This window comes from Toxotes jaculatrix, chromosome 1, assembly GCF_017976425.1.
Source record: "Toxotes jaculatrix isolate fToxJac2 chromosome 1, fToxJac2.pri, whole genome shotgun sequence".
Taxonomy (NCBI): Eukaryota; Metazoa; Chordata; class Actinopteri; family Toxotidae; genus Toxotes; species Toxotes jaculatrix.
This window is the reverse complement of record NC_054394.1, coordinates 29,661,498-29,688,297: the sequence shown is the minus strand read 5'-3', so window position 1 is coordinate 29,688,297 and position 26,800 is coordinate 29,661,498. Positions and strand designations below refer to the sequence as shown.

General features: G+C 45.0%; 3 protein-coding genes across 7 annotated transcripts in view; 1 reads left to right on the top strand and 2 right to left on the bottom strand.

Annotated features, from left to right (window-relative positions):
• Nucleotides 1–4,907, top strand: part of LOC121175525 (C-myc promoter-binding protein-like) — a 52,079-nt gene extending 47,172 nt beyond the window's left edge. For 4 of the 5 annotated variants that reach the window (XM_041029585.1, XM_041029446.1, XM_041029516.1 and 1 more), the window contains 6 exons: nucleotides 219–399; nucleotides 563–817; nucleotides 974–1,091; nucleotides 2,469–2,631; nucleotides 2,881–2,945; nucleotides 3,108–4,907. In XM_041029585.1, the coding sequence (XP_040885519.1) occupies nucleotides 219–399; nucleotides 563–817; nucleotides 974–1,091; nucleotides 2,469–2,631; nucleotides 2,881–2,945; nucleotides 3,108–3,244 (919 nt within the window). In that variant the 3' untranslated portion in view covers nucleotides 3,245–4,907. The remainder of the gene's footprint in view (nucleotides 1–218; nucleotides 400–562; nucleotides 818–973; nucleotides 1,092–2,468; nucleotides 2,632–2,880; nucleotides 2,946–3,107) is intronic. The other variant, XR_005892746.1, reaches the window with a different exon arrangement.
• Nucleotides 4,908–7,032: 2,125 nt separating this feature from the next.
• On the bottom strand, nucleotides 7,033–16,327 carry LOC121179749 (sodium/potassium/calcium exchanger 1-like). The gene is made up of 10 exons (XM_041034771.1): nucleotides 15,350–16,327; nucleotides 13,869–14,039; nucleotides 13,429–13,537; nucleotides 11,803–11,853; nucleotides 11,426–11,503; nucleotides 10,116–10,264; nucleotides 9,645–9,926; nucleotides 9,307–9,396; nucleotides 8,470–8,636; nucleotides 7,033–8,002 (listed from the first exon to the last, which is right to left on the bottom strand). The coding sequence occupies exons 1-10, from the start codon at nucleotides 16,325–16,327 to the stop codon at nucleotides 7,753–7,755; spliced, it is 2,325 nt and encodes a 774-aa protein (XP_040890705.1). The 3' UTR covers nucleotides 7,033–7,752.
• A 3,431-nt stretch (nucleotides 16,328–19,758) lies between these two features.
• On the bottom strand, nucleotides 19,759–25,553 carry LOC121179769 (very-long-chain (3R)-3-hydroxyacyl-CoA dehydratase-like). The gene is made up of 11 exons (XM_041034793.1): nucleotides 25,334–25,553; nucleotides 23,950–23,995; nucleotides 23,794–23,867; nucleotides 23,149–23,313; nucleotides 22,790–22,841; nucleotides 22,464–22,574; nucleotides 21,278–21,405; nucleotides 20,967–21,079; nucleotides 20,775–20,881; nucleotides 20,537–20,668; nucleotides 19,759–20,160 (listed from the first exon to the last, which is right to left on the bottom strand). The coding sequence occupies exons 1-11, from the start codon at nucleotides 25,412–25,414 to the stop codon at nucleotides 20,084–20,086; spliced, it is 1,086 nt and encodes a 361-aa protein (XP_040890727.1). The 5' UTR covers nucleotides 25,415–25,553; the 3' UTR covers nucleotides 19,759–20,083.
• Nucleotides 25,554–26,800: the final 1,247 nt, after the last annotated feature.

Below are 26,800 nucleotides of genomic sequence, written 5' to 3'. Positions count from 1 at the left end.
TTTAGTCACAAATCTTCAGGTTTATACACCTGGGTGCTGGATTCTGCTTTGTCTCTGTGATCTTTCCTATAAAGTAAAACAACAACACATTTTATTTCACTGTTTTGAAAACTAAAAGAAAAAAAGTCTCAGCTTCTTGTGATCTGTTAAATGTTGTGACTGTGAGCTGAGTTGTGCGTTGGTGTTAGGAGCTGACAGTCCCCGCTGTGTCTTCGCAGGACTCGATCAGCCAGGGCTGAAGGTATCAACATCCCCACAGAGCGCCGGCGGGGGGTGCTGTCGCAGGGAGCGCCCATGGCCCGCAGCGTCAGCGCCTTTGGCCCTCTGGACGAAGCGCCTCAACCCAGCCGCCGCATGCAGACATCGGGCAGCCTGCCCAGCCGTCTCAATGAAACCACGGTCTGTCTCAAATCTGAAATATCACATTTGCAGAAGTATTCAGAGCCTTTACGGTGCACTTCCTGTTCTTATTCACCCTTATTCAGCCTGTGACCTCCACAAACCTAGGTCTTGCTTTATGCATAGTAATAAATCTAACCCCTAACGTTTTTGTCCCACCCAGGATCCACTGAGCATGGAGTGGCGGCTCCACAACCCTGAGCCAGTGACGGTTCCCTACCTGAGCCCGCTGGTGCTGTGGAAGGAGCTGGAGAGTCTGCTGGAGAACGAGGGCGACCCGGTGATCACAGAGGCTGACATGGTGGACCATCACCCCATCATCTACTGGAACCTGGTGTGGTACTTCAGGCGGCTGGACCTGCCCAGCAACTTGCCCGGTCTCATTCTCACCTCCGAGCACTGCAACAGGGACTCCCAGGTGGTGGTGATGATGATGATGATGATGATGATGATGATGATGATGATGATGATGATGATGATGATGATGATGATGGATCAAATGAGCTGATTATGTCCAATAACAGTCAAAACACACACACACACAAAAATGACTCTCTCCTCCCCGTCTCGTTAGGTTCCTCGTCACTGGATGTCGGAGGACAGTAAACACGTATTGATCCAGATCCTGTGGGACAACCTGAAGCTGCACCAGGACCCCATCCAGCCTCTCTACATCCTGTGGAACACATACAGTGAGTCACACTGCTCTGTCTCTGTCTCTCTCTGTCTGTCTCTGTGGCAGCAGAACAGACCAGTTAGAAATTCACCAGACGAAGACATTAGATCTGTGTGGCCTTCAAACTGCTGTAAGATAAAAACAAACGTTATGTCTGTTATGTTTTGTCGTTTCTGTCCGTTCGAGCTCTGACTGATGATTTTTTTTTAAATAACATCGTCTCACTGCAGCATCTTCCTCTACAGTGGTGTTATGGAAAATCAGCACCACCAGCTGTTTATCTGAGATCAGAATTTGAGTTAATCGTGAGAACAACTGCACCACAGCTGGATTTATGATCACTGTGAATGAACAGGCTCTTGTGCCAACATGTTCGTCGCTTGGCTCAGTCTCTAGTAACTGATGAATGGGGAAGGAGGCGTGGAGCTGCAGCCAGCTCCTCCTGGCAGTCGGCTAATCCTTGTGCTAACAGGCTCTGTCTGCTCTTTGTCTTTCAGGGCTTAATTGTACTCTGTTGTTAGAGAGTGAGTGTTCACCTCTGCTGCAGACTCCCGCAGATGAGTCCTGTGGTTTGTGGTCTGACCGTCCTGTCTGAGGCCTGCTGTCCCCCTCTCTCCCTCTCTGTTGTGTGTTCTTTGCTTGATGCTTTTCAGTGTGGTCTGTGGAAAGTCGGCCTGTGCCTCTCGTGGTTTTACGGTGTTGGGAATGAAAGCCTCTGTGTAGCGTGAAATCTTCTGATGATTGTTGACACAGGGGTTGTTTTTGTTTCATGAAACACTGTTGACATGGAACGTGTTTGTCTCAAATACAGCCCTGCTCTGTATTTGAATGTGGGTTTGCATCTCTGGTGAATGTCCACTGTTCTCTTCCGCTTGTTGACATGGACATTAAACGTTTTCATGTTGCAGCTTTTAAAGATGAATGTTGCTGTAGTGCTTCACGGGCTGGGCACTGATCACCAGCCATGTCACGCTGGCTCTGCTGAACCTTTAGTCGTTTTATTGGTTTCATTTTTAATAATTATAATTATAATGTAAACAGGAAGTCGCTGTTTGCATCACGAGCTGAAACAAAACTTCCACAAGAAATTACAGGAAATTTTCGAGGAGTTTATGATGTATTAAACTTAAACTGTTCGTCCTTTGGTAAAAGTAGGTTTGACATTGATTTATTTATCATTCATTTATTAATTATTAGATTATGATTTAGATTCTGCTTCATCCTGGTACAGATACCCAGCCCCAAGCATGTTACAGTGAAGTGAAAACCTCAGATTCTGGTCAAACCATCCTCATTTTGCATTCATGTTCTACTGTATGTCTTAAGCATTAATATGATGAGTCTACTGCTGAACTCTCTGTGTGTGTGTGTGTGTGTGTGTGTGTGTTGGCAGACGTGGGTTACCCTCTGTCTCGGCCGGTCCCGGAGGAGGAGGAGCCGCTCAGCGAGGAGCTGCTGCAGAGTGTGGTGAAGAGCATCCAGAGGAACGACGTCAGCCGACCGATGGCTAAGCTGCTGCAGCTGCTGGGACAGACGCTCGGGGTCAAACGGCAAAGGTCAGCAGCGACGTGTCATTTAACTCCAGGGTCATGACTAAGGGCTATTGTGCTTATGAGATCCAGGTTCCCAAACTCTGGAATGACTTACCTGCTGAGATTAGGTTTACTGAGTCTTATCACATCATTCTTAAAAAAAAAAAAAAAGAAATATGTGAATTTGAATTTATTTTTTTACTTAATGTTTTGTGCTTTTGTGAAACATTTCTGTCAGTTCTGGTTCATTGACCTCTGCTCTTTCCTTTTCAGGAGTTTGTACAGAGACGTCCTCTTCCTCTCCCTGGTGGCTCTAGGAAAAGATAACATCGATATTGGTGAGTCATTAATTTTATGTTTCAGTGAAGTTCATTTTGGGAGCATGTTTGTAAATAGTAATTTACACAGTCATGTTTCTTAAGCTTGGCTGATGTCTGTGTGGGTTCATCACTACTAGTGTTTGCAGTCATTTGGTCTGTTGGCATTTGGTCTTCCCTCAGACGCCTTCGATCGTGAGTACAAGTTGGCGTACGACCGCCTCACGCCGAGCCTGGTGAAGCTGACCCATAACTGTGACCGTCCTCCCAGCACGGGGGTCATGGAGTGTCGCAGGACGTTCGGAGAGCCTTACCTGTAGACGCTCACCTTCACACACCTGGAAAAACCCTCACCGCCCACGCCATCGCTTTAAGACGAGCTCAGGAAACCTGTCGGAAAACTGTGAATGTGCACTACCGCACATAACGTTTTGGGAAAACTCTGCAAGTGATCAAAAAAGGTACAGTGGACTGTGGTCAGCGTTATGTAGCCCGAAACAAAACAAACAAAAAGTTTTACAGACGTTATCTTGACTGATGATGGAAACACCACTCACACAGCTCATAAATAAACACCACTCACCTGGTCTCTGTGGAAATCCTGTGAAAATTATACAAACTGTCAATACACAGCAGTAGAGGATTTTTTTTTACATGCAGCATTTATATTGTATAGTCGTTCAGTATATAAAGACTAATATTAGCAATATTTTAACTTGAAGTCTATTTATACAAAGCCAGCTTTATTTATTGTAGTGTCTTCTTTTTGTCGGGCATAGTGTTTTATCGTGTCCCGTAGTCGCTGGGCGTCGTCGTCTCACAGTTTAAACCAGGACGACCTGAACACACACACACAGCTCATCTCCACCAACGTGTGGAAAAGATGCTGCAGTGTGGATGTAGTGTCTGTTGTAAATAATGACCAAGTTTCCATGATTTATGTGACGGAGCATAAAAAAAAAAATCATGTGCATTAGAGCTGCAGTGATTAGTCAATCCACAGAAAATTAATCATCTGTTTTGATGACTGATCGTTTTAGTCATTATTAGAGCAAAAATACCAAATAATATTCTGGGATTTGGAGATGAACAATATTTAAATCTTTTAAGTTTTCTTCACCAGTGTAACACCGCGCTGTTCATCAACGAAATGTCAGTATTACTGTTCGTCAGGTTGACACACGCCTGTGATCATAAGATGTAGTTTATGTTCGTTTCTGTGGTTTTTCCTGAGCTGAGAGATGAATTTAAGGTGGACTGACAGCTCACTGCACCATGAACCGTCAGATCTGAACACACAGGAGCTGCTGCTCTCGGCTGCCATGTTGGACCGGTTACACTTCTTAAAGGAGAATTCTGATGAACTGCAGCTTTTTATTTTCTCTTATTTTAGTTTTGCAGTCGTTTAATGTGATGTTGTACTCATCAAGAAAATAAGTGACGTCTCTACAGCAAAGAAACATGGTGGGAATGTTGCTCTGACATTAGCTTAGCTGCACTTTAAGGTTTAGGTTTATACCTGATCTGTCTGGGTCAAAGTCACATGCACATCATGTGACTTTATAATATTATGTTTATTAATTAGCTGGACCTGTACTGAACTACAGCTAAGCTCCTCAGAAGCTAAGTGACAGAGAAACAGTCAATCAGACAAACACATTTACCCAGAACACCTGAACCACTTTACCTGGACGTGAAACTGAAGGTGAGCTCACCTGAGGCCTCGTGTGCGAAGGAGTGCGCAGCTTTCGTACTGAAAGATGGCGTACGCCCAAAACTACTACTACTGCAGGATGAATGAATCATGAGTTGATCCAGGCCAACATACCGTATACATCGTTACATCCCCATAGACGGTCACTGGCAGTTAGCTCTTTGCTAAAGCATCGGCTGAGCTAGGCGGCTACATCCAGAGGCCTCTGGCTACCTCCAGCGGTTGACAGGGGCCGCAGTGTCCGTGTTTGTTTGCCAATGTTCGGATAGGTTTCTGTGACAGTATGGCTTGTTGTAGTGTGGACTGTACTAACCGACCGTCGAAGGAGTCTGTGTTTTTTCGGTAAGTAAATTTCTCACTATTTTACCTGGATGTTTGCGCTAATTAGCATGTATTAGCATATTTTGCCGCTGGCTTATGACTTAGTTGCCGATTTCTGTTCGCTGCTGATACAGATAGAGGACCGGAGCAGCTAATGTTAGGAACGCTGTTGCGGTGTGTTCAGTGCTCTCAGAGTCCGTTTATTGCGGGAATACTAGGCTACAATTTAATTTCGTCTCATTTTTCTGTTTAAAAAGTCCGACATTGCATGGACAGAGCAGCTCCGTCAGTAAGCGGCTTCTGTTGTTTGTGTGCTGCTGTAACTGTAAGTGGATAGTGCTCGAACCCGTACGACCGCGGGTTCTTTTTTTTAGTCGGGTCGGACTCGGGGGCTGTTGTGTGGTGGATGTAGCTGCGTGTAGCTGCCGCTTAGCTTGTTAGCCTAGTTGATTAGGCTTAGGCTAGCTCGCTTGCTCCGCGCTAAGTGGCCGGGTTCTCGGCCGGCTGACCCGCAGTGTGACTGCCTCTTTGCCAGATATGGAAAGTACACTCCCACTAAAATCCAAGATGGCGCAGCTCCAGTGACCATGGTTTGGTCACAAAACCGACTCCCCGAAACCAATGGGTGACGTCACGGGTGCTACGTCCATGTTTCATACAGTCTGTGGTTGTGTACTTTCTGCCATATTGTGATTGGACGGTTTGTAAATCTGATCTTTGGTTACCATCAGAGGTGTGGACGTGTCTCTCAGTGCGATCTCCGACCGTCACTTTGATCGACAGCCAAAGATTTTACCACATTTTTCTCACGATTGTCGACTTTTGTCTCAGGCTGCAGAGAATCACACAGTGCACAGAGGCCTCATGTGATCATTGTAGTTGCACAGTCTCAAAGCGCCTTAAGGGGAAGGACACTGGTACAAACCACTTTAACGTGCACCTTGAGGCTGTGAAGTATTTGTTGTAGTACAGATGCAATCAGGACGTAAACATTAAAAACCTTTGCGCACACAGGACGCACAGATCTTTAATGTGAAAGTCCTGATTTGTAAATGTGTAACTTGATATTTGCGTTTACACGCTGAGGTTTGTAGATGTGTATCCACGTTCGCAAAATGTGTTGATCTTTTTTTTTGATACACAGAAAATGTCTACACATCTGCACGTCTGCCTCTCTATTTTTAAAGCTGAAGTTCTGGTTTCTTTTCTTTAAAAGGATGAAAGAAAAACAGATTTTTCATTGGTTATTTTAAATTTTGAAGACTAAGCTTCTGTCGGCGAAAAAAAAAGATTCTGGATGTAACTGGATTTTGACAGGATAGAAACTTGTCATTGTCACCAAACTTCTGACGTGATGGTTGGAGGAGGACCTCGTGTTAAAACTCACAGAGGTCTCATGAATGCCAACCATGTGTGTGATCTGTGGCAGAGAAAACCAAAACTGGGAAAGTGTTTGCGTTGAGCCTGGAAATCTCGGCGGGTCCAGGCGAGGACACATCGACTACGATGTCAGCAGCTCGGAAAAGCTGCCGTCCATCTGTGGGTTTTTGTTGTGTTTAAAAAAAAAAAAAAAAAAAAAAGTTGTACAAACGAATGATTTTGCAGAATCTGGGCCATGTAAATTTTAACTCGCCCTTTGTAGAAACCCCATTTTATAACAGTTTAATTCTCACATGTGCTGGAGTCCTTTCAGATGTGGTGAAGGTTCTGTACAGTGACCATATCTACGGGACTGTCTGACTGTAAATAAAATCACTTACACTCTCATTTTGGCTCCTGGTGCAAAGTTTTGTTTGTTTGAAAGTGAAATTTCAGTCTCTAACAGAAGCTGTGGGTCATTCAGATGGATTCTGCTGGACCCTGAATGACCCAGCCTTTTGATTAAAGACGCGTGGCCTGTTTTTTTTTTGGGGGGGGGGGGGGGGGGGGGGCAGCTCTTTGTTTTCTGACTTTAATGACCTCTGCACACAGCTCCAGTTCACTGTTAGAAAAATAGTTTATTGCAGCATGGATTTTTAATTTGAAATATTGACAGTTTTCCTATCAATAAATACACGTTTGCATCCACTTCAGTCCAACAAGAGCATTTAACAAGACAGTAACAGCTGACAACGCGACACCTGCCTGATACACGTTTACCTGACGCACATACAATCACTGTCGACGCAATGAAATATAGTTTCATACACAAAAAAAAACCTCATGTACACACTGAACATGAACAAACACTAGTCTGGTTGAATACAGAACAGAGTTTTAGGGAAACAGCTCAGAAAATACTGCACATAGAAAAGTGAAGTTGCATCCACTGATTTTCGAATCGCTGCACGGTGACTCTGTCCCGTCACTGCTGCAGTGGACATCACGTGTTTAGTTCATTTACTGAAGTCACCTCAGGTGTTTCCTCAGGCGTTTAAAGGAAAAATCCACCTGCGCGGTGGAGAGACTTCCTGCAGCTGCAGTGGAGTCAGAAAACGTATCTGATGGATGGTTTCTGTGATTCACACTTTACATTTGGAGTTTCTGATGCATCAGATTTCATTTGTTCTTGAATAATCTTCCTGCTCACGGTGCTGACCAGCTCTGCTCTGAGTGACTCTGCCGTGCGCTGAAGGTGGATTTCTCCTTTAACGTCACTGCTTGTTTAGTTATGTGTTTCTACTGTGTTTCTACTGTGTGCCAGGTCCGCCTCTTGACATCACGCTTGTTACTAACACATCCTACATACAGTAGCATTGATCCTGTCCGGTCCACGCACGGCGGCTGCACGTTCGCTCTCTCCGCCTCGGCAGCTCAGATCGAAACTGGGCAGATGAGGACCCGGTCCTCCAGCAGGACGCTGAGGACGAGGAACACGAAGTACAGCACGAACATGGTGAAGCCCAGCTTTCGGCTCATCTTCCAGCGACAGGCGGCGATGGAGATGATGACGAAGAGGAGCATGAGGAAGAGCAGGACGATGGCGCAGAACAGGCCGTTGGAGCTGACGGGAACCGGCTTGCCGTTGTGGAACAGAGAGAACATGAGCCACGGCACCGGCAGACTAGAACCAGAGAGGACAGACGTGTTTGTACTGATGGACGATACCGAGGTAATTATACTGTGTCATCTTATACTCCTTCTCTTGTAGCTACTTTTCAGATTAAGATTTTACATCAACACGTAACAAGCTGGAAACACTTCATTTTACAGATTCTGCATTTTCCGGCTAATTTCCTCATAGTTTCCCTAAAATATTAGCTGCTGTTGAGCTGTAAATCATCAGGTAAGGCCTACGCAGTTTGGTACTAATGATAAGGGAAACGGAGAAAGCGTTAATTGCTGTACTTAATAAAGTCCTCGCTCGTTATGTGTATTATTTATTTATTTATTTATTTATTTATTTTAGAGAAAAATTAGCATAAATAACCATTTCCACGGCTCAGACTCCATCAGTGCGCCAAGTGTTTTATTAAGGCATAAAATCAATCAAGAGTACAGCTGAGTTTGATATGAGCTGCAGGAACTCACCCCACAGTGATGTCAAAGATGTTACTGCCCACTGAGCTGGACACGGCCATGTCCCCCAGACCCTTCCGGGCCACGATCACACTGGTGATCAGGTCTGGGATGGAGGTCCCGGCTGCCAGGATGGTCAGGCCCATGATTTCCTCCGAGATGCCCACGGTCTCGCCCACCTGTGCAGGAGAAAAGACGGCGAACTTACAGACACCTGTTTTTTCCTTTGCCTGAGCGGCTGTTACAGTTAGCGGTGTCGCTCGTTAGCTTCAAACGTGTGTCCCGGTAGTGTTTAGTGCGTACATGCTTAAAAGCTGGGTGTAACGTTCATTTGAGAGTCATTTTCCTGCTTAGCAGCCTGTTGCTAACGGCTAAGTTAGCCTATGAGCCGTACGAGGCTATATGTTAGCTTGTTCGCAACGCTAATACGTTCCGTTTGCGTTTAAAGTCCTTTTACTTACATCAGTCATACATGTTGAACTGCATTGCACGTTATACTTACCGTTTATTATGTATTGTCGTTTCAGACCACACACTCACACACTCACTCCCTCACTCATTCATTCACATACCCACGCATTAAAGGAAGTACAGAATAAATTGACTAACTCAGCTGGACGTCTGGCATGTTCTTTAATCGGGACGCCTCCATACTCTGAACCACTCTAAGAAAGAACATCTCCTCTTCAGCATTGATGTTTATTCTGATTACTCATAAATGAGTGAAATTAGTTTAAAAATAGCAATAACACGTCAGCCTGGGTGAGAGTTAGATTTTAAAGTTGTGTGTGGATGGTCTGTGAGCGGGAGTCACATCAAAGTTCCTGTAAACGTGAAGTGTGAACCAACCTGATGAGCCCACCACACCATCAGGTAGGAGAAAACTCCGATCCACAGGATGGAGCCGATGAACGTTACGACAAAATATCTCCTGGACGCCTGGAAAAAAAAAAAAAGATCACAAAAGACGTTCAGAAAAAAACTACGACAGAACTTTCTGAGATGTGGATCCAGATGTGTAAGGTTAGATCACCCTGTTATTCACATCTGTCTTTTTTTGTACTGTACCCTGTGGTAACACCACCGTCTTTTAAGTGGCCATCGGTGATGCTGTACACTGACCGTGGCTGCAGCAGCTGCATGCCCGGTGTTTTGATGCACTGCAGCTCACGCTGGTTTAAACTCACCAGGTTGCGGACGTCGGGCAGCGTGAGCCACAGCGGTAACACGATGGGCAGCAGGAACAGGTAGGTGGCCTGCTTGCGTCTGGTCTCAGGCCACTCTAAAGACAACGGCTCATTCTCCTCCTCCTCCTCCTCTGCTTCCTCCTTTTCCTCTTCCCCCTCGTTTCCATCATCATCATCATCGTCGTCGTCCTCGTCTTCGCTCTCGCCGGAGTCACTGCTCCCCTCGTCACCGCTCCCGTCCTCAGCGTTGCCCGGTGACCCACCCGCGGATGCTGCCACCGCCTGCAGGAAAGGAAACACACACACAGGAGTGAGAGAGTGATGGAGAGTGATGGGGAGTAGGGGTCAGGGTATAATGAAGACCTGAATCAGACCGGAACTGATGGAAATAACGTGAAACCTGAACGCAGCATGCTGCTCCATGATAACCACTACAGATGCATGCGTTTATTGGAAACCATGTCCTCGTACCTTCGGCTCGTCCGGCTCGTCGGACGCCTTCTCAGCCGTCTCTTCTGTCTTCGGAGGCTGTGAGGTGGACGGCTCGGCCGCGGCGTCCCCTGGTGGACGGGCGGCGGCAGCAGCAGGCGCCTGCTCGGACTTTGGCTTGTGTTCAACATCTGGAAAAAGAGACACAGAATGTTCAGTCGTCTTTGTTCATGTCAGACTTCAGTCACTCACTAAGGAAAGTTAATTCAAACATTCCGTGATTTACCGATTTGAAGATTTTATTGATTTATTTAATATTTTTTGTTAAAATAATTATTATTCTCTTTCCTCTTTACTTACAGTCATTAATTTATTAGTAAATAAAGATAAATTGTTTTTTAAAAAAACATGTTTGGTTCTCCACGTGTGGCCTTTAACCTTCATACTGATGGTCGTTTATAATGATCTTAGAGTTGAAGCTTATTTTACTGCTGAGACACTGGGTGTCACTTCGGTCAGCTGGAGGCCTCAGAGTTAGCTGAACGCTGCCCACACACACACATTTTAAAATCCTCCGAAGGTGTTCGGACTGACGCTCTGACACAGGGGTGGGCAAACTGTTCCACAAAGGGCCGGTGTGGCTGCAGGTGTTTGTTCCAACCAGTGAAGAGCACACAGTTTGACCAATCAACTGTCTGAAGACTGAGATCAGTTGATTAAATGAGTCAAGTCTGGTGTTCTGCTGCTTGGCTGGAACAAAAAACCTGCAGCCACACCGGCCCTTTGTGGAAAAGTTTGCCCACCCCTGCTCTAACAGATCCGCTGCCTGTTTCCTACTTCAGAGACAAAACAAATCAAAATTTTAACGATAAGCTGACACAGAATGATTATGCTGCGTGGGCCGGTCTGAAGTGCCAGTGGGAGTGATTGGAGTGTTTGGAGATAAACGCGCTGCAGACACGGAGGAAAAGTGATTCAAACACACACACTCCCATCTGCATGTTAATCCCCGGGCTGATTGATGCCGCGCTCGTTGAGGCCTCTCCAGGCTCCGTGCCGCACCTCAGACTCTGAAGCACCTCATTACTCCACACTGTGACGCACGAACACACCGACTGAGAGGCTCCGCTGATTGTGGAGCACAAGCTCCTTCAGCCCCAAACCTCCTCTGACCGTCGACTGACAGACAACCAGCCTCCACACGCTGCTGCGCCCCCAGCTATCCCCTATGCTAGCAGTTTCCACCTGCCTCCAGTCTTTGTGCTAAGCTAACACACATTTCCTGATGGGACTGTGGCCTTTTATGAACATGTCCATCTGATCGTACCTTTAAAGACAGGTGTTAAACTCACCTTCAGGGTGGCGTCGCTGTGACTTGCTCTGTAATTCGCCCATGACCGGGACGTTCAGAGGCTTTACTTTGTTCTTTGCTGCAATTAAGAGAAGGACGACTCAAACAAATCAAGGACCCACAAACTAAGACTCTGTAAAAATAATCCTGTGATTATCATCCAAGGTTTTCCAAACAGCCGGTGTGTGAAAAAGGTCAGTGATGTTCACGACGACACAGAAACAACTGGATGGAAACACACGAACATGCAACCGAACATGCAACACCAACCACTGAACATCAGTTCAGAAACACATCTGGGACAGAAGCAAACCGGACTGAGAACCACAACGACCACAACAGAGCAGGAAACACAAACACGACACAAAAACCTCTTACCTTTCCTCTGCACTGACCCCTCCCCTCTCACATCCCCATTAAAGGACGTCTCTGATCGAGACACATCAGAGCAAACACTGACATTTGTCTCCTCCAGTTATGTGACACTACAATTACATACAACCAGGCATAAATATGAAATGAGAGTTTTCTTTCTTTAAGTCTATTTTTTAAACTCTATTCAAGGTCAGACTGAAGCTGCAAAGTCAGGGAATTGTGGCTGATGCTTTGTTTTAGGGTCCAGAATTTTCCAGCCAATTTTCTGGAAAATTTTCAGAATAATTGTCTGAAAATCAGCAGTTGTTCATTTGCTGGATGAACCTGTGGGAACGTTTGTTCTCTGTCGTCTCGACTGTGTTGCATGTGGATGCAGCGCAGTTCAGCGTCAGATGAACGAGAACACAACACAATCACAACAAGACGCAACAGGAAACAACAGCAAGGCCACAACTTGTTGCCGCTCTTACCTCGTCTGGCTTTCCTGGGGCCCGGGGTTTTAAGGGCCCCTCTAAGAGCTGCCTCTATAGAATGGAAACCAAGAGCAGTGATTTAACTTCAGGGCCAAGTTTTATTTAATTTTCATGTTACTGCGTCGTCTACATTTTAGTTTTAGTCCGTATAATACGTGGCATAATAACAGCTCAGCGGAGGAGAGGACGCAGCGACGACTCATAACCGATCAATAAAACTCAATTACTTGAATTTATTGAAATTAATTGGAAACTAAAATCAAAACCGAAACAGATTCTTTATGCTCACGACATCTGGTCGCACCACAGCCTCCTCGCTTCCTGTCAGTCTAAACACTGGGTCACAGTTCAGAAACCCGCTGCAGCACACTCACTGACTACCTCACAATCCGCTGCTCCACATCTGAATATATGCAACTCAACAAAAACAGAAAAAAACAGAGGCTCAGTTCTGTGGAAGCTTCATTAAAGATGCTGACAGTTAACCACGGTACTGACACTGACACCCAGTCCAGCTGCATGGAGCCGGTCTCGGCCCCGGGCCTCACCGCTACTCCATGGCTCCATGGAGATAAAGAGCTTGGTCTGCTACCACGCTGGCTCTTATCCAGCTTTTATTAGCCTGTATTGAAAAGCTGATTAAGGCTCAGCGGTGGCCGAGCGCAGCGAGAGCGAGGAACAACGGCCTGGCGAGTTCGAGGACGCGGTGAAGGTCGCCCTGTCTTACAGGAAGGGACGGGACGGGACGGGACGGGACAAAGCAGCACGGAGCCGAGTCACTGCTTCGCAGAGCTGGAGCTTTAATCCATCAGTCAGCTGAAAGTTAACTGATTAATCTTTCAGTGATTTTTTAAAAGACAACGTTCAGACAGGTTTTCAGAAAACACTGGCTTCTTGGATGTAAATTGTTTGTTTCCTGAAAAGTATTAATTTATAAAATACTACGAAAACCAGGAAAAAGGTCCATGGTGGACAGTTTGAGCTTCTATACGTGACTGAACTTGATGGACAATATTTAAGTATTAAAAAAGGTGAATTTAGTGGTTTTGTCTCCTCCTTTTAAATTTCTCAGGGATTTTATAAATTGCATCATGACCTCCGCCACCGGGCCGCAGATTTTATCCCATGACTGCAGAAGGTTGGCTCTGGTTGTTACCTTCTCCCAGAGGGTCCAGGGTGTGGATCATCAGCTGGAAGATGGTGCTCCGCAGCGACGTGTTGTGGAGGGAGGCCGAGCTGCCGCCTCGCTGCAGGACGGGACGGACCTGCAAGGCAGAGCGGTCCGACATTAAACTCCAGCTCCAAAAACTCTGTGTTTCCTGTGGGAACATCTACAGTGCTACACTTCAATGACTCTCCACTGTATAAATCCTAAAGTGAAATAATCTCTGGAGTTAATTTCTCCTTTTACATGAGGAATTAATTTCCAAACAACATAAATAAGAAATTACATGAATGAACAAAATGAGGATGGAAAACTGGCTGTTGCTGTTCCTGCAGGTGTTTACAGGTGTCAGGTAAGAGCCGCTGACACCAACCTGCTGACCTCTGCTGTCTCACTCCAGTAAACTCCAACAGTAAAATCATTTTTCATACCCTGAGTCTTGCTTTGTCCTCTTGCGGGTCTGATGGTGGTTTGTTGCGCTGAGGGCTGCTCGGAGGTGGTTCAGGTCCCGGTTTGGATTTATCCTCGGCCTTTGGTGCAGGAGGAGGAAGAGGAGCAGCAGGAGGTGGAGGAGGTGGTGGTGGTGGTGGAGCTTCAGACTCCTGTAAAGTCAGTGACGACCAATTCAGTTAACAGCACCTCAGCAACTGCAGCTGACACATAAATACACAAGCTCATCGACGCTTGATGGGCAGAGACATGGACAGATTATGAAATATGGATGTCTTGTGTCTTTTTGTGGAAAACTACACGCTGGGCACAAAGAGGGGTAGCAAACACAGGGTTAACTGGGGTCCAGCCCCTTTCAGGTTAATCAGACTGTGGCTGTCATAAAACTGTTTGATGAATTGTTTGTAATATTTGTTTTCCTTTCAGATAAAGGGATTATGTGTGTTTATTACTCTATGTCCAACAGGTGTCCACGGGTTGTCGTCACGGAACGCACTGTTAAAGACAAAAGACCAAACGTGTTAGACGTGTACTAATAAGAGTAAAAATGCATCTGTTCCTGTAAAAGCGTGACTTGGATTCCGGTGACTGTGACCTGTTCATGTGGCAGCACGGCTCATTACACTGAGCGCGGTGACTGAAGCGCCACACAGTGACTGCAGACGTGCTTCAGGCTAATTGGAGAATGTGCTGCTGATACTTGAAACACTGAAACACAGTTGTGCATGTTAATTACAGGCTGAGACATTTACTCTCTCTCTCTGTCTGAGAAATACGCCTTTTAAAAACAAAACTTTGGTTTGAGGTTGTTTTTTTTTAAAATCCCAAATTGTAAATGAAATGAAACGAAGTCCACGTGTTGATATGTCAGGGCTGCGACACAGAAACACAGTGACATCTCCAGCACTTCATCAGCGTCTGTGACACCTGGACTCCTTTCTGTTCAGCATCATCAAAGGATTGTACACAAATACGGGCTGTCACCTGCTCAGACGCACAAATCACCGTCCCCCTCGTTCACTGCGTCTGAGCAGGCAGCAGCTCCGACTGTGAGCAGATGAAAGGACAGAAAATATACTGTGTACAGGCAGAGGCTGCGAGACACCTGCCAGAGTTCATTCATCATTCAGGCAGTTTTAGAGGACATGACTGGAGTAGACTAACTGCTTGTTTCTGACCAACAATCCAAAACCCAAACACATTCAGGTGTATATTCACAGACGACTGAGAAAACCAGCAAATATTCACATTCAAAAAGATAAATCTACATTTATGTCCCAGAGGCATCAGTATTTAACTATTAAATCAACTTTAATGGACACAGACTGATAGAAACACTGGCAGAGGTTTGTTTTCTATGGCCTCAGTGGGAACAATACAGATATTTATTAATTTAACCTGAATATTTCATCTTTAAGCTGCTGTTTCTCCAGATATGCGTCCGAACGTGATACCGACTGACCTTCTCCGGCTCCTCTGCCGTCCACACCTTGACGATACTCATGTGCTTGTTGAGCTGGGTCTTGACCGCCTGCTCGATGTGACTGTTGAACTTCATGAAGCTCACGTAGCAGATGTAGCCGAGGAACAGCATGACGCTCTCCCACCACAGGATCATGTTGTCCAAGAAGAAGACGATGAGCATGATGAGGTCCAGGATGTAGAAGGTCACGTCTCGGAACAGCGGCCACCAGGTCAGGTGCAGCATCTCCCGGGAGAAAATGGCGCACATGCCGATCACAAACAGGATGTTGAAGACGGCTGAGCCCACGATGGTGCCGATGCCCACGTTGCTGTGGGCGATGAAGACACCGATCAGGGAGGTGAAGAGCTCAGGGGCAGAGCCTCCGGCCGCCATGAAGGTGGCCCCGGCCACGTCGTCGGAAATGTCCAGCCTGACGGTGATGACCTCCAGCGCAGGAACGAAGAACTCATCGCAGACGATGGCCAGGGCGACAAACATGTAGATCATGCCTAGAATGTGCAGGACCACCCAGCCTTGTCGTCGCTGCTCCACTGAGAAGATGTCCTCTGGGTACTCACCCTTCCTGTGAGGGGGCTGGAGTGGGGGACGTGGGGGGACTGTGGTAGTTGACGGTGGTGGAGTCGGAGGAGGTTTGGGGGGCTGAGGCTCTACGTAGATACACTGTTCGATGTCCGTCCTGTTGACGATCATCACCAGAGGAGGTTTGCTGCCCTCAGGTGAGACGGCCTCTTCCTGCGTCTCATTGGATGCCGCCACCTCTCGAATGTTGACCTCCAAGACATCATCATCACCTCCCTCTGCTCTGAGAGCGTCATCCGTCCGCTCAGACGCTCGCGGCTCTGACAGGCCGGCTCTCAGAGTCAGAGTGTAGACGACACACAGCAGCACACCTGAGATAAAGAAGAGGACGCGACAGCGCCTGAGTCTCCTCCTCGGAGGCGAGTGCACGTTCATTGCCCTCGTGGTCTCGACTCCAAACAGGAAGCTATGTCAGATGCATTGCTATTCCCTGACAGTTCCGGCACCGCTACGTGGCGAGAAGACGCCACTGACAGAGAAGACACGCACACATGTGCACACGGTGTGTTTCATCTTTTGCAGCTGGCAGCTTCAACCTGTGGAAGGACTGAAAACAGAAACACACACACACACACACACACACACAGCTGAAAACCACAGCATCATGAACATGTGTGTATTTTAATGTCTTCTCTGCTTTTGCATAGCAGCAGAGGCAGATCCACTGAGAAGTGTGTGAGTGTTGAGGGGTGTGGGGGGGGGGGGGGGGGCGTGATGGGGGATGCAGACAGCCACCTGTTACTATGGCTACATAATCACACGGGCTTTGGCTTCTTATAAAACAGGAGTCACGTTAAACGCGTTAAAACGGTGGGGAAAAAAAACGGGACTTGCGTCAAAATAAAACCGTTCGTTTCCGAAATGACTCTTAATTGTGTTTGGTGGTACAGCGTGAACGCGCGCGCTCGGAAAGAACGTGACGAAATGCTCGCGCACTAAACGATTGTTAATGAAACATTAATTGACGCTCCCGCCAGAACATTAAGACATGCGTGTGAATAAAAAGCGCCGAACCTGTGGCTGGAAGCGGCGGGCTGAGGTTTAACTGTGGAGTAACTGAGGTCATCGCGGATTATCACGCAAGGTCGAAGCAAACTCTTAATCTATATTCACCCACCGGTCCAAAAAATAAAAATAATAAAATGCTAACAAAGGGACAGTAAAATCCAGAAGGCAGCCGTGTGCGGTGAGCGCTGCTGCGGGTCTTACCTGTACCGCCGGCCGCTCGCCGCCTCGCGGCTGCGGACCGTCCGCCCAGCTGTGCGCAACGGACGCAGAGATGCTGACTCCGGTTTTTGGGGAGCTACAAGGGCGCACCGCATGTCAGGGCTTGAACGAGGCTCAGCATAATGCGGCTAAGAGGATTAGGAGCCAAACACCTCTCACCTTCCCTCTCACACATAACTCTGTATCAATACACCAACATTCAAACTGCTGTGCTGGTCGAAGCAGCCGCCGCCGGTTTGAGGTGAAACCTCGGAGGCGGCTCTGAGCGCGGCGCCTGTTGCACGCAGAATAATTACACGATCAGAGGCTGACAGGAGGAGTTCGGTCGTTATGCAGGGTGTGGTCCGGTCAAGCCTCGTTTGAAGGAGAGCGGAGAATTCTTCCCTAATAAAACAGCAAAACGTGATTTAAAAATACGAGTGAAAATCAAGCGCTTTTTTTTTTTTTTTAAATCAGGAACAAAATGTGTCCACAACTCAAACCTGGTTGGTCATTACATCATGTATGACCAGATTTTTTTTTTATAATAAATAATAATAATCAAATTAAATGTGACCAAATTATTTTTCATCTACTAAATTTACAAAACTAAAACATAGCGAGAAAAACAGAATTCACTATATTAAAAGAGGCCGTGTAAAAAGTGATGGGGTCACCAAAACGTCCAAATAACGATGATGAAGGTTTAAGTTTTAAGGTCCAATCAGACAAAGTGAAAACGCCCCAAAGAGGAGGCAGGAGGAAAGTACAGCATCATCCAATGACAATACTCTGATTATAAGTTAATTAGACTGTTTAATCAACATTGATTGAAAAAAAAAAAAGTAAAATAGTGCTGGAAAAAAAACAAAACTGATAAGATCAAACCCCAATTCTGAATCGAAATAAAAACAAATGCAATATTTGTTCAACTGGTAAATTTTCTTTCTTTTATACATTCGGCTAAACTTAAAGGACGGGTACACAGATTTTCACATCTCTCTTAAAACATTATTCAGGCGTCCATGAGCGTTGAAACAGAGGCTTTCAGCAGAAATCAGGCTGCTGAGGCCTCATAACAGCTTCAGATAAACTTTGGAAAACAGTCCCACAGAGCGAGGCCTCTGTCAGTGGTCAGTCTGATGGCCAGTGTTCATCCTTTAAAGGTCCAACATTTACTGTAAACTAATAAGCACAACATGTCAAAACAAACAAACAAACAACAAAACTGTAACTGTGACAGCGTCAGTCTGAATGTGTCCGCAAAAGGATTTCTGAAAAACACAATAAAATGGACATGTAAGTGTCCAAGAGACACCACAGGAAATAAATTAAAAGCAACAACTCCAGTACTCCACATAAATAAATATAAACAAAAAAACACTGAAGGCTCAGTGGTGTACAGGCCAGAAAGAAACAAAAACAAACAAACAAAAATCAAGTCACTCACAGTTTGAACATGTGGACTGTGGTTAAAACATGGGTGGACAGCTGATCCGGGACATCTGACAGTCCTGAAATATCTTTCCATTACCACAGCACTGAAGAATCATAGGTCTTTCAGACAAAAGCCGCAAGTTTAAAGTAATGACTTCATTCCACTTCATTTTTGAAACTACCACTAGGAGGCACCAGACTAAATTTTAAAGTTCTACACTGAGCGGTTTTATCAAGCCTCTGCCTCCACCCTCCACCCGTCTCTGCACTGCTTTGTATTCTTTCAGCCTGTAAATACACAAACGACTCCAGAGCAGTGAATTCTGATGTTCACGCCTCCACCAGCCTCACAGAGCAACTCAACACCCGCTGAGAATCTTGCTTTTGTTGCCCTTCAGCATTTTAACGTCTCAGCTTGCCACAGTGATGCACAGGTGTACTCCAGGACCCCGTGACATCACTGCTGGGCGAGGTTACAGGTGCAACAAATCCCATTTCTGACCACACCCACCCACGTCCTTCAGGGACGCCGGCTGTCATCACAGGATTTCAGGGTGTGCGCTTCATTAGGTCTTCATTCACAGTTCAGACATTTTTCTTTTGCAGCTTTAAACTATACTAAACTAAAATATTTCCCTCCACGTTAATTTGCATGACTTTGTTAATATTCAAAGCAGCGACTGACTGACACTTTCAGCCGAGGCTCAGTGTTAGGAAGCTTAAAAATGACCGTTTATAGTTCAGAGTTTTCACACAGAAGCCTCTGAAATAATTTCTCTATTGATACAAGAACCACAAAAGAGGCGTTTCAGGTTTTATCGTCAGCTCAAAGCTTGGTTGCGTTTGCTGTGTTGTGTCTTCATGCAGCTGCAAGCAGCAACAGTTTTCAGACGCTCATGGTGTGTTTAAGTACGTTCCTGTGAATTCAGTCATCGGACAAAAAAAAACATTTTGTCCACAGGCTGTGAAGAAGAAAACAAGCAGACACGGACATCGCGGAGATAGTCCAAGGAACCTGCTTGTCCTTCGTTTTAAAATTGAACACACCACAGCAGAGAGTAAGAAAAACTGTATCTGCTTTCAACAGAAATATAAAGGTGTTTGCATGTTGACTAATGCCTTTGTGATTTGTAATAAAGAGGTAAAAAGGCCATAAAGCACCATTACACCATGGAAATCTTGATTAATTTTTTTTAGAGAATAAACGAGATCCCGACTCAAACTCACTGCAGCGCAGGATCAACCTGTGCAGCGTTTTCAGGTGACGTCCGTTCAACAGTGAGTCCTCGAGCTGGTGCGGTAGGATTTACAGGATTTGGTCTGGAGAAGGTTTATTGTTCACCCAGTGGAGGAAAAATGGCGATCAGTGCCCCCGCCACCAGATCAGTGTGATTGTGAGTGTGTGTGGAAGATGACAAAAGGCAGTAAGAAGAAAAGAAAACAGCTGCTTTATCTGTCAGTGGACGGCAGTTCAGGGTGTGTGATCAGTTAGTGGACTTTCCTTTTCCTCGAGCGGTACCGCCTCCTCCTCTGCTTGTACAGGTGACGGAAATTGATGAAGAGTCCTGGAGAGAAGAAGGAACCTCTGTCGTTACTTGGTTCACAGGTTAGTTTTAGCTCAAATGATTTGTCAATTCCTTGATCAGTTGATCAACAGAAAAATAATCGGCAATCATTTTTCAATTTCCCCCCCAAAAAATGGTGAAAAATTTCAGCCTCTAAAAAAAGTTTTTTTTAAAGGAAAACTGACCAAAAAAATATTCATGACCTTACACGTAATCTCTGAAAACTAGGACAAATTTTCATCAGTGAGTTGAAACTTAATGATCGTTTGAAAGTCGGTTGAATGGACAAAAAAACGAACAACGAAATCCATCGCTGCACTAACAAGTATCCCTGTGCATCTCAGTTAGTTTAGTGGTACGTCAGTGGATGTCTCACCCAGAAACATGAGGACCAGGTAGAGCTGCAGAGTGTAGGAGAAGCTCAAAGAGTGTCCCAGCACAGCAGGGAGGGGGAGGCTGAACAGACGGGTCTCATCAAAGACGGGCAGGGACTGGATCACAGCCACCGCTGGAAACATGTCATGTCAACACACCGTCAGTCACAGCTAACAATGACTGCCACCATTTTCATCAGTGGACACAACAACCTGGTCACTAACCAGCGAGTCACTGACCTTCAGCTACAACCCCCAGTGGGTACAGAGGGATCCAGAGGCTGTATCTCAGCCACGTTAACAGCTTCCATTCTGTGCCGATGCAGGCCAGCATGTAGAAAGGGTACCTGGAGCAAGAGATGGACGGTCTGACGTTACAGCAGGCGACACAACAAGTTCACCACAGAGAAGAAGAAGGTGATCTGAGCTGACCTGAAGATCTCAATGGTGCTCCACAGGTAGAAGACGAAAAAGACCACAGGCTTGTTCTGCATGTCCTCCAGGCTGCCGAAGATAACGAACAGGATGACGTTCCTCCCTGCCACCTGCAACATCACAGAGCAGAATAAACCCAGATTAACTTCACACAAATATCTGATTCTGCATCATTTCAAGTTCAGTTCCAAACATCCGTGGAGGGAATTTTAAACTTCTTATTTTGTGCAGCACTTTTCGAACACATTGTTATGATACTTCACACTTGAGAGGAGGAAAATGAGAAGTCACTGTCTCCCCTTTATTACCTGTATCATAGCAGGAAAAAATCCAGTCTTGACCAGACCCAACAAGGGATTAATGACCTCGAGCACGGCCATCATCTGACAGAAATACATCATGTCGGCCGTGGTGTGGAAGGTGTCGTAGAACGAATCTGTGGAGGGCGAGAAACAAACAGACATAATTAAACAGCACATTGTCTGAGCCACTATCCATAATAGTCATCATCCACGTTATTTGCAAAACAAATCCCTGCTGTATAACTGTGTTCCTGTTTCTATTCAAATGAGCTCATCAGTGAATAGCTGCTCACTAACAAAAACACAGCCCTCTCTCTCTCTCTCTGTGTTTTTGTTACTGCACAGTGGTGCTAATTGTGTTTCTGTCTTTTCTGCTTCTGTATTCCACAAACACTGAGCCAAAAACTGTCGTCCAGTAATTAATTTTTTCATCCATAAAATTCAAACGCTATTAAAGAGCACAATTGTTTTAGTTTGAATCCCCGTTTGTGTCTTTATTTAGCCCGTCCCTCTACGGTCTGCCAATTCTGCTTTTACTCAGCTGTTTCACGTCGAGCGTCTTTGTTTTCACTTTTAAATTCGATTTGTGTGATGTATTAAATAAAGTACGAGGGCAATGTAACTGACAGCAGGGCGACTAAAAATAAACTGTGATGGATGACCTGTCTCGAGCAGGTTTCATGTCTCTGCAAGCTGATTTTTAATGGTAGACTGAAATGAACTTTGTGGCTTAATAGTTGCTGCGAGGAAGATTGGAAATAACTCTAAAAGCAGTTGGTAGAAATGTTAAGAACACACCATTTGTGAGCAAGACACACACAAAACTGCACTTAAAGAGATTCAAAGGGAGAACTCAGTCATTATTGTGGATCTTGTCTTCATAGTTTTAGGCATCTGTTCTCTCAGTTATGAAAACACTGAACTCACACTGCAAGTTAACAGTAACTGTTCAGATCTGGGAACGTGGAAGCATCAATAAATACCAGAAACATGAGCAGCCGGACGATCACACAGGTTGTAAACAAAACCCACAGGTTAGCCAAACCTATTTGCCAGACCAAACAAATGCAAACAGCAAAATTACAACACAAATATTTTTTTATTTTCACAACTCCAGTACATACAAAAATCTCCATCAAATTTCAACAGTTTGTGCAACAGAATCTAAAAATCTCCTTTTTTTTTTACAAACCTTGACCAAGAATGAAGAGTCGAACAGTCATGTTGACAAAGATCCAGGAGAATCCCAGGAACTGCACAAGGTTGTACATGAATAAGTAGCCTTTCTTCAGACCAAGGTAAGCTGAGGAAACAGAAGAAGACAACTAAAATCAGCTAATGCTAATGACACACCCGCAACATTCCCCCTAGAGCAGACATGTCAAGCTCAAGGCCTCTGGGGCCTAGAGGACAGAAGACGTTTGTCCAATTAAAAACATCTGTGAGTGAGATTATTTATTTATTTATTTATGTTTGGTTTGTTTTATGTTTGCAGGTGAAGAGCTCAGTGTGACTCACGGTCTTTACGAACTCTCGACTCCACGCTTATCCTCTTTATCTTCTCCTCCTCCTGAAAGAAATCACACTTTACAATGACCAAAGTGTTTACCAAGTGTTGTTGTTGTTTACGCTGTGTAAAGTGAAATTAAAGGAAAAGGAAAGTGCAAATTTACAGTGAAGCAAAATATCTTAAATCTGTTGTTTCTATGATGAAACAAACAGTTTATTTTTTTGTTTTTAATTAAGAAAATCTGAGGAGGCACAAACTAAAAGTAAAAAAAGACCCATGCCAGGTCAAAAACCTTTTCTGGGAGACGACATTTTACTCTCTCTTCACAGTGGACTCATTTTTATTTGTTTGTTTTTTACATTCCTACCTTAGCCTGAAGCTCCATCTCTGCGTCAGACTCGTCCAGCCAGCGGTCGAAGTCAGGAGCCAGAAACAGAGGCTTCTTCTCCTGCAGCGTCAGCCGGTCCCACCAGCGCTCCTCCTGCTTCTTGATCTTGATGTCCACCTGACGCTGGGTGGACTTATGGTTGATCTGCAGGAGACAGCCATGATGGACACACACACAGAGACACACACACCGTTTGTGATGTGTAAAACTAACGAACATCACCAGACATCACAGGTCTGATCTTAAGTCACTCCTCCAAACCCTGAACTGGGCAAACAGCATCTACATCCATTTCAGAATAAAAACCTGCTGCTCTTTGTCTCTCACATTAATTCACTGATAGTGATCTGGCTGAACAACCCCAGGCTGTGGTGTACCAGCTAATCAAGCCTCACTTCAGCTAGGAGGCGTTTCTCAATCAGCGTTCGCCGTTTCTCGCTGGTACTCCTGCTCAGTAAGCACCACGACACATTATCGTGCAGGCGTTCACGTATTCTGCTTTTTATAAAACTGTGGGGTTTTTTTCTGGGCAGCAAGAGAAAAAACATGAAATGTGCTATTGTGCAAAAACTGGTACTGGAACCCTGATCAGTGATCAGTAATAGATTGATAAAAGATCAATACCTCAGGTCTGACAGGTTCCAGGAACTCCAAACTGAACTCATACTCATTATCTCCTTTAGCTCCATGGCCCTGTGCTGTAGAAAAATATTAAGGTTACTGTTTTATAGAATAATAACACAGTGGACCTTATCTTGTGTTTTAAAGTCAAATACCAACCTCTGAACTGAAGCGTGTTGTTTTCTTGCAGGCTGATGTCAAGATTCTGAAAAACACAAATACGTCCATTACAACCAACCTGACGCTGACGCATTCAATGGACATACCGTGTGTGAGGCAGATATTAATATCACTGTGTGATATTCTATATTTTTCTTACTGTCAACAAATTCCACAAAAAGATCAACAATGAGTTAGCTTGACTTTCTGACTCACCCAAGGCTTTCATTTTTAGAAAGGGGTAAATAAATCAAACATATAAATAAAACAGCTGGACACCGTAGTTTTTATCAAACGTTACCCAAACAGAAGAGAGGAGGTGGATTTACTGGGAACTATTTTTAGCAGCGGATTAATCCACACTGTGCGCTGAGTATTTCCGACAGCAGGACAGTGTATGTGGGATTAACTCACAGTAAACAGCATGTGTGTGTTCATGGTAATGAAGTAGCATGTTACCCATATTTAACTGTTTCTGGTCATTTTGGAGCTGTAATATGACGCTAATGAATTACACTGACTTACACTGAGAGAACATTCTTATATTCAGCCTTTCCTCACTGATATAAATGGGCCCAACATGTGAAACAGGACAGGTGTTCTTCTGCCAGCCTGTTTCAGTTGTCATCTATCTCCTAAGAGGCTAAACAAGATCCAGAACTACCATTACAAAGTCATGCATCTTTTATGAGACATTTGTCCAACAGATGCAGGATGAGGATGGAGACGTCTGAACCCGCAAATACAGAGGAGGAGAAGAACCTGAATTTCATGCTACTAATGCAAACAGATGGAATAGAAGAAATGACGGGCCCAGTCTTGAGGTGTCACTTTCAACTGTCGTTCTCCATTGACTCTGATATGGCACCATTTATAACTCCTCAAGCAGAAGAAAAGGTGATCAAACTAAAGCTGCCATTCACAGCTGTTATTCTCGAGTTAATACAGAAACTATCAAGCCGGGTAGCGTTGTTTTGTATTATGTTAATTTAGACAAACTTCCTCATGATATTCAAAACACCTTATCGTTTGTTGTACGACAGACAAACGGTTATCAGTTCCACCTTAAATCGTGTGCTTTGTTCTGCAAAAACACAGAAAAACATCGATTTATTTCGTTTTTACCTCCACGAAGGAACAGTGGAAGTTGATTTATCCTCCTTTTAACTGAAGCTACAGCATCACTTAGCTAACAGTTTAGCTAACAGTTAAGCTAACTGTGTGTACTGTGCAGTACCGCAGAGAAAACGTTAGCAAACGTTAAACTCACAGCAGTGAGAAAATAAAGTTTAGAACCACTTAAACAGATTATTTGATCCGTAGAGGACACGTTTGTGTAAGTTAAGGCTGAAAGCAGCCAGCTGGAGTCTGTGGACTGTCCTACCTTGGCGTCGCTCAGCTCCACCCGGAGGTAAATCTCTCCGTGTCGCTGAGCCCAGTAAACATGAGGAGTCAGGATCTGCATGGTCGCTCGCTGTTTTTTTTTTTTTTGTTTGTTTTTCTGGTGTCTACATGCCAAAAATTGCGAAATGTTACTCAAACTGATGAAACGGAGTGCTCATCTGACGCTCGCTCAACCCCCACACGCTGCGGAATGGATATGAGACCGGACGATGGAGAACACTTCCGGGAGGAAGTCGAATACTAGTCGAAAAGGATTTCAAAATAAGACACCTAAAGTGCGGCTTCAAAATAAAATTTTTACCGCTTGTAAAAACGAAATTGCCCAAGATCTGTAAGACATACCTTCTTTACTTTTTGTGTGTTTCTGTTTTCTGGTATTATTTTCCAAACTATATATTTATTCTTTTTTAAAAATGTATCTTCTTACAAAAGTATAAAATTACTGCAAACAAATACTGTATGGCCTGTATGGACCTAAAAAGACATCCAATGCCAGGTTTTTGGATCCAGATATTATTCATAAATATTGGAGCCATTGTCTGTGTTACCTCTTACCTTCTGACACAAGAGGGCATTATGAGACTGCCTTTTGAAATCTGACCTGCCTGTTACCCTGTGATGATTTTCTTTGACATACTGTGACTGCATACCAAGGGGGGAGTTGTAGGTTTCAGCAGTGAGGATCACTTCCGCGTTCAAAAAAACTGCAGTTCCTCGGCTGCCGCTGGGGGCTGGCTCCAGAAGTGAGCAATTCTCCACTGACCCACATGTAAAAAGAGCCAACTTTACAGCCTAAAAAAAAACATATTTACAACCTGGTATATTTTTTGTTTTTGGTCTCTATTGATAGTTTCCACCTCCGTGAACACTGGGGGGGCTAACCGACCGTCGAAGGAGTCTGTGTTGCAGTGTTTTCGGTAAGTAAATTTCTCACTATTTTACCTGTGCGTGCTAATTAGCATGTATTAGCATATTTTGCCGCTGGCTTATGACTTAACTGCCGGTTTATGGTCGCTGCTGTTACAGATAGAGGACCGGAGCAGCTAATGTTAGGAACGCTGTTGCTGTGTGTTCCGTGCTCTCCGAGTCCGTTTATTGCGGGAATACTAGGCTACAATTTTATTTCGTCTCATTTTTCTGTTTAAAAAGTCCGACATTGCATGGACAGAGCAGCTCCGTCAGTCAGCGGCTGCTGTTGTTTGTGTGCTGCTGTAACTGTAAGTGGATAGTGGATGGAGGCAGCGGTGAAAGCCGGTAAATATTAAATATTAAACATTTTAATATATTATTATTATTGTTATCGTACGACTAGCTCGTACGGGGTCGAGCTAGTCGGGTCGGACTCGGGGACTGTCTTGTGGTGGTGGATGTAGCTGCCGCTTAGCTTGTTAGCCTAGCTGATTAGTTGATTAGCCTTAGGCTAGCTCGCTTGCTCCGGGCTAAGTGG

Coding starts and splice junctions, on each gene's coding strand:
- LOC121179749 (XM_041034771.1), bottom strand. CDS start 16,327: ATGAACGTGCACTCGCCTCCGAGGAGGAGACTCAGGCGCTGTCGCGTC. Junction 11,854..13,428: donor CCTGGACCCTCTGGGAGAAG/GTAACAACCAGA, acceptor TGTCTCGATCAG/AGACGTCCTTTAATGGGGAT. Junction 8,637..9,306: donor TGGTGTGGTGGGCTCATCAG/GTTGGTTCACAC, acceptor TCTCCTGCACAG/GTGGGCGAGACCGTGGGCAT.
- LOC121179769 (XM_041034793.1), bottom strand. CDS start 25,414: ATGCAGATCCTGACTCCTCATGTTTACTGGGCTCAGCGACACGGAGAG. Junction 23,996..25,333: donor TGGAGCTGAGCGACGCCAAG/GTAGGACAGTCC, acceptor TGTGTTTTTCAG/AATCTTGACATCAGCCTGCA. Junction 22,842..23,148: donor AGATGGAGCTTCAGGCTAAG/GTAGGAATGTAA, acceptor GATTTCTTTCAG/GAGGAGGAGAAGATAAAGAG.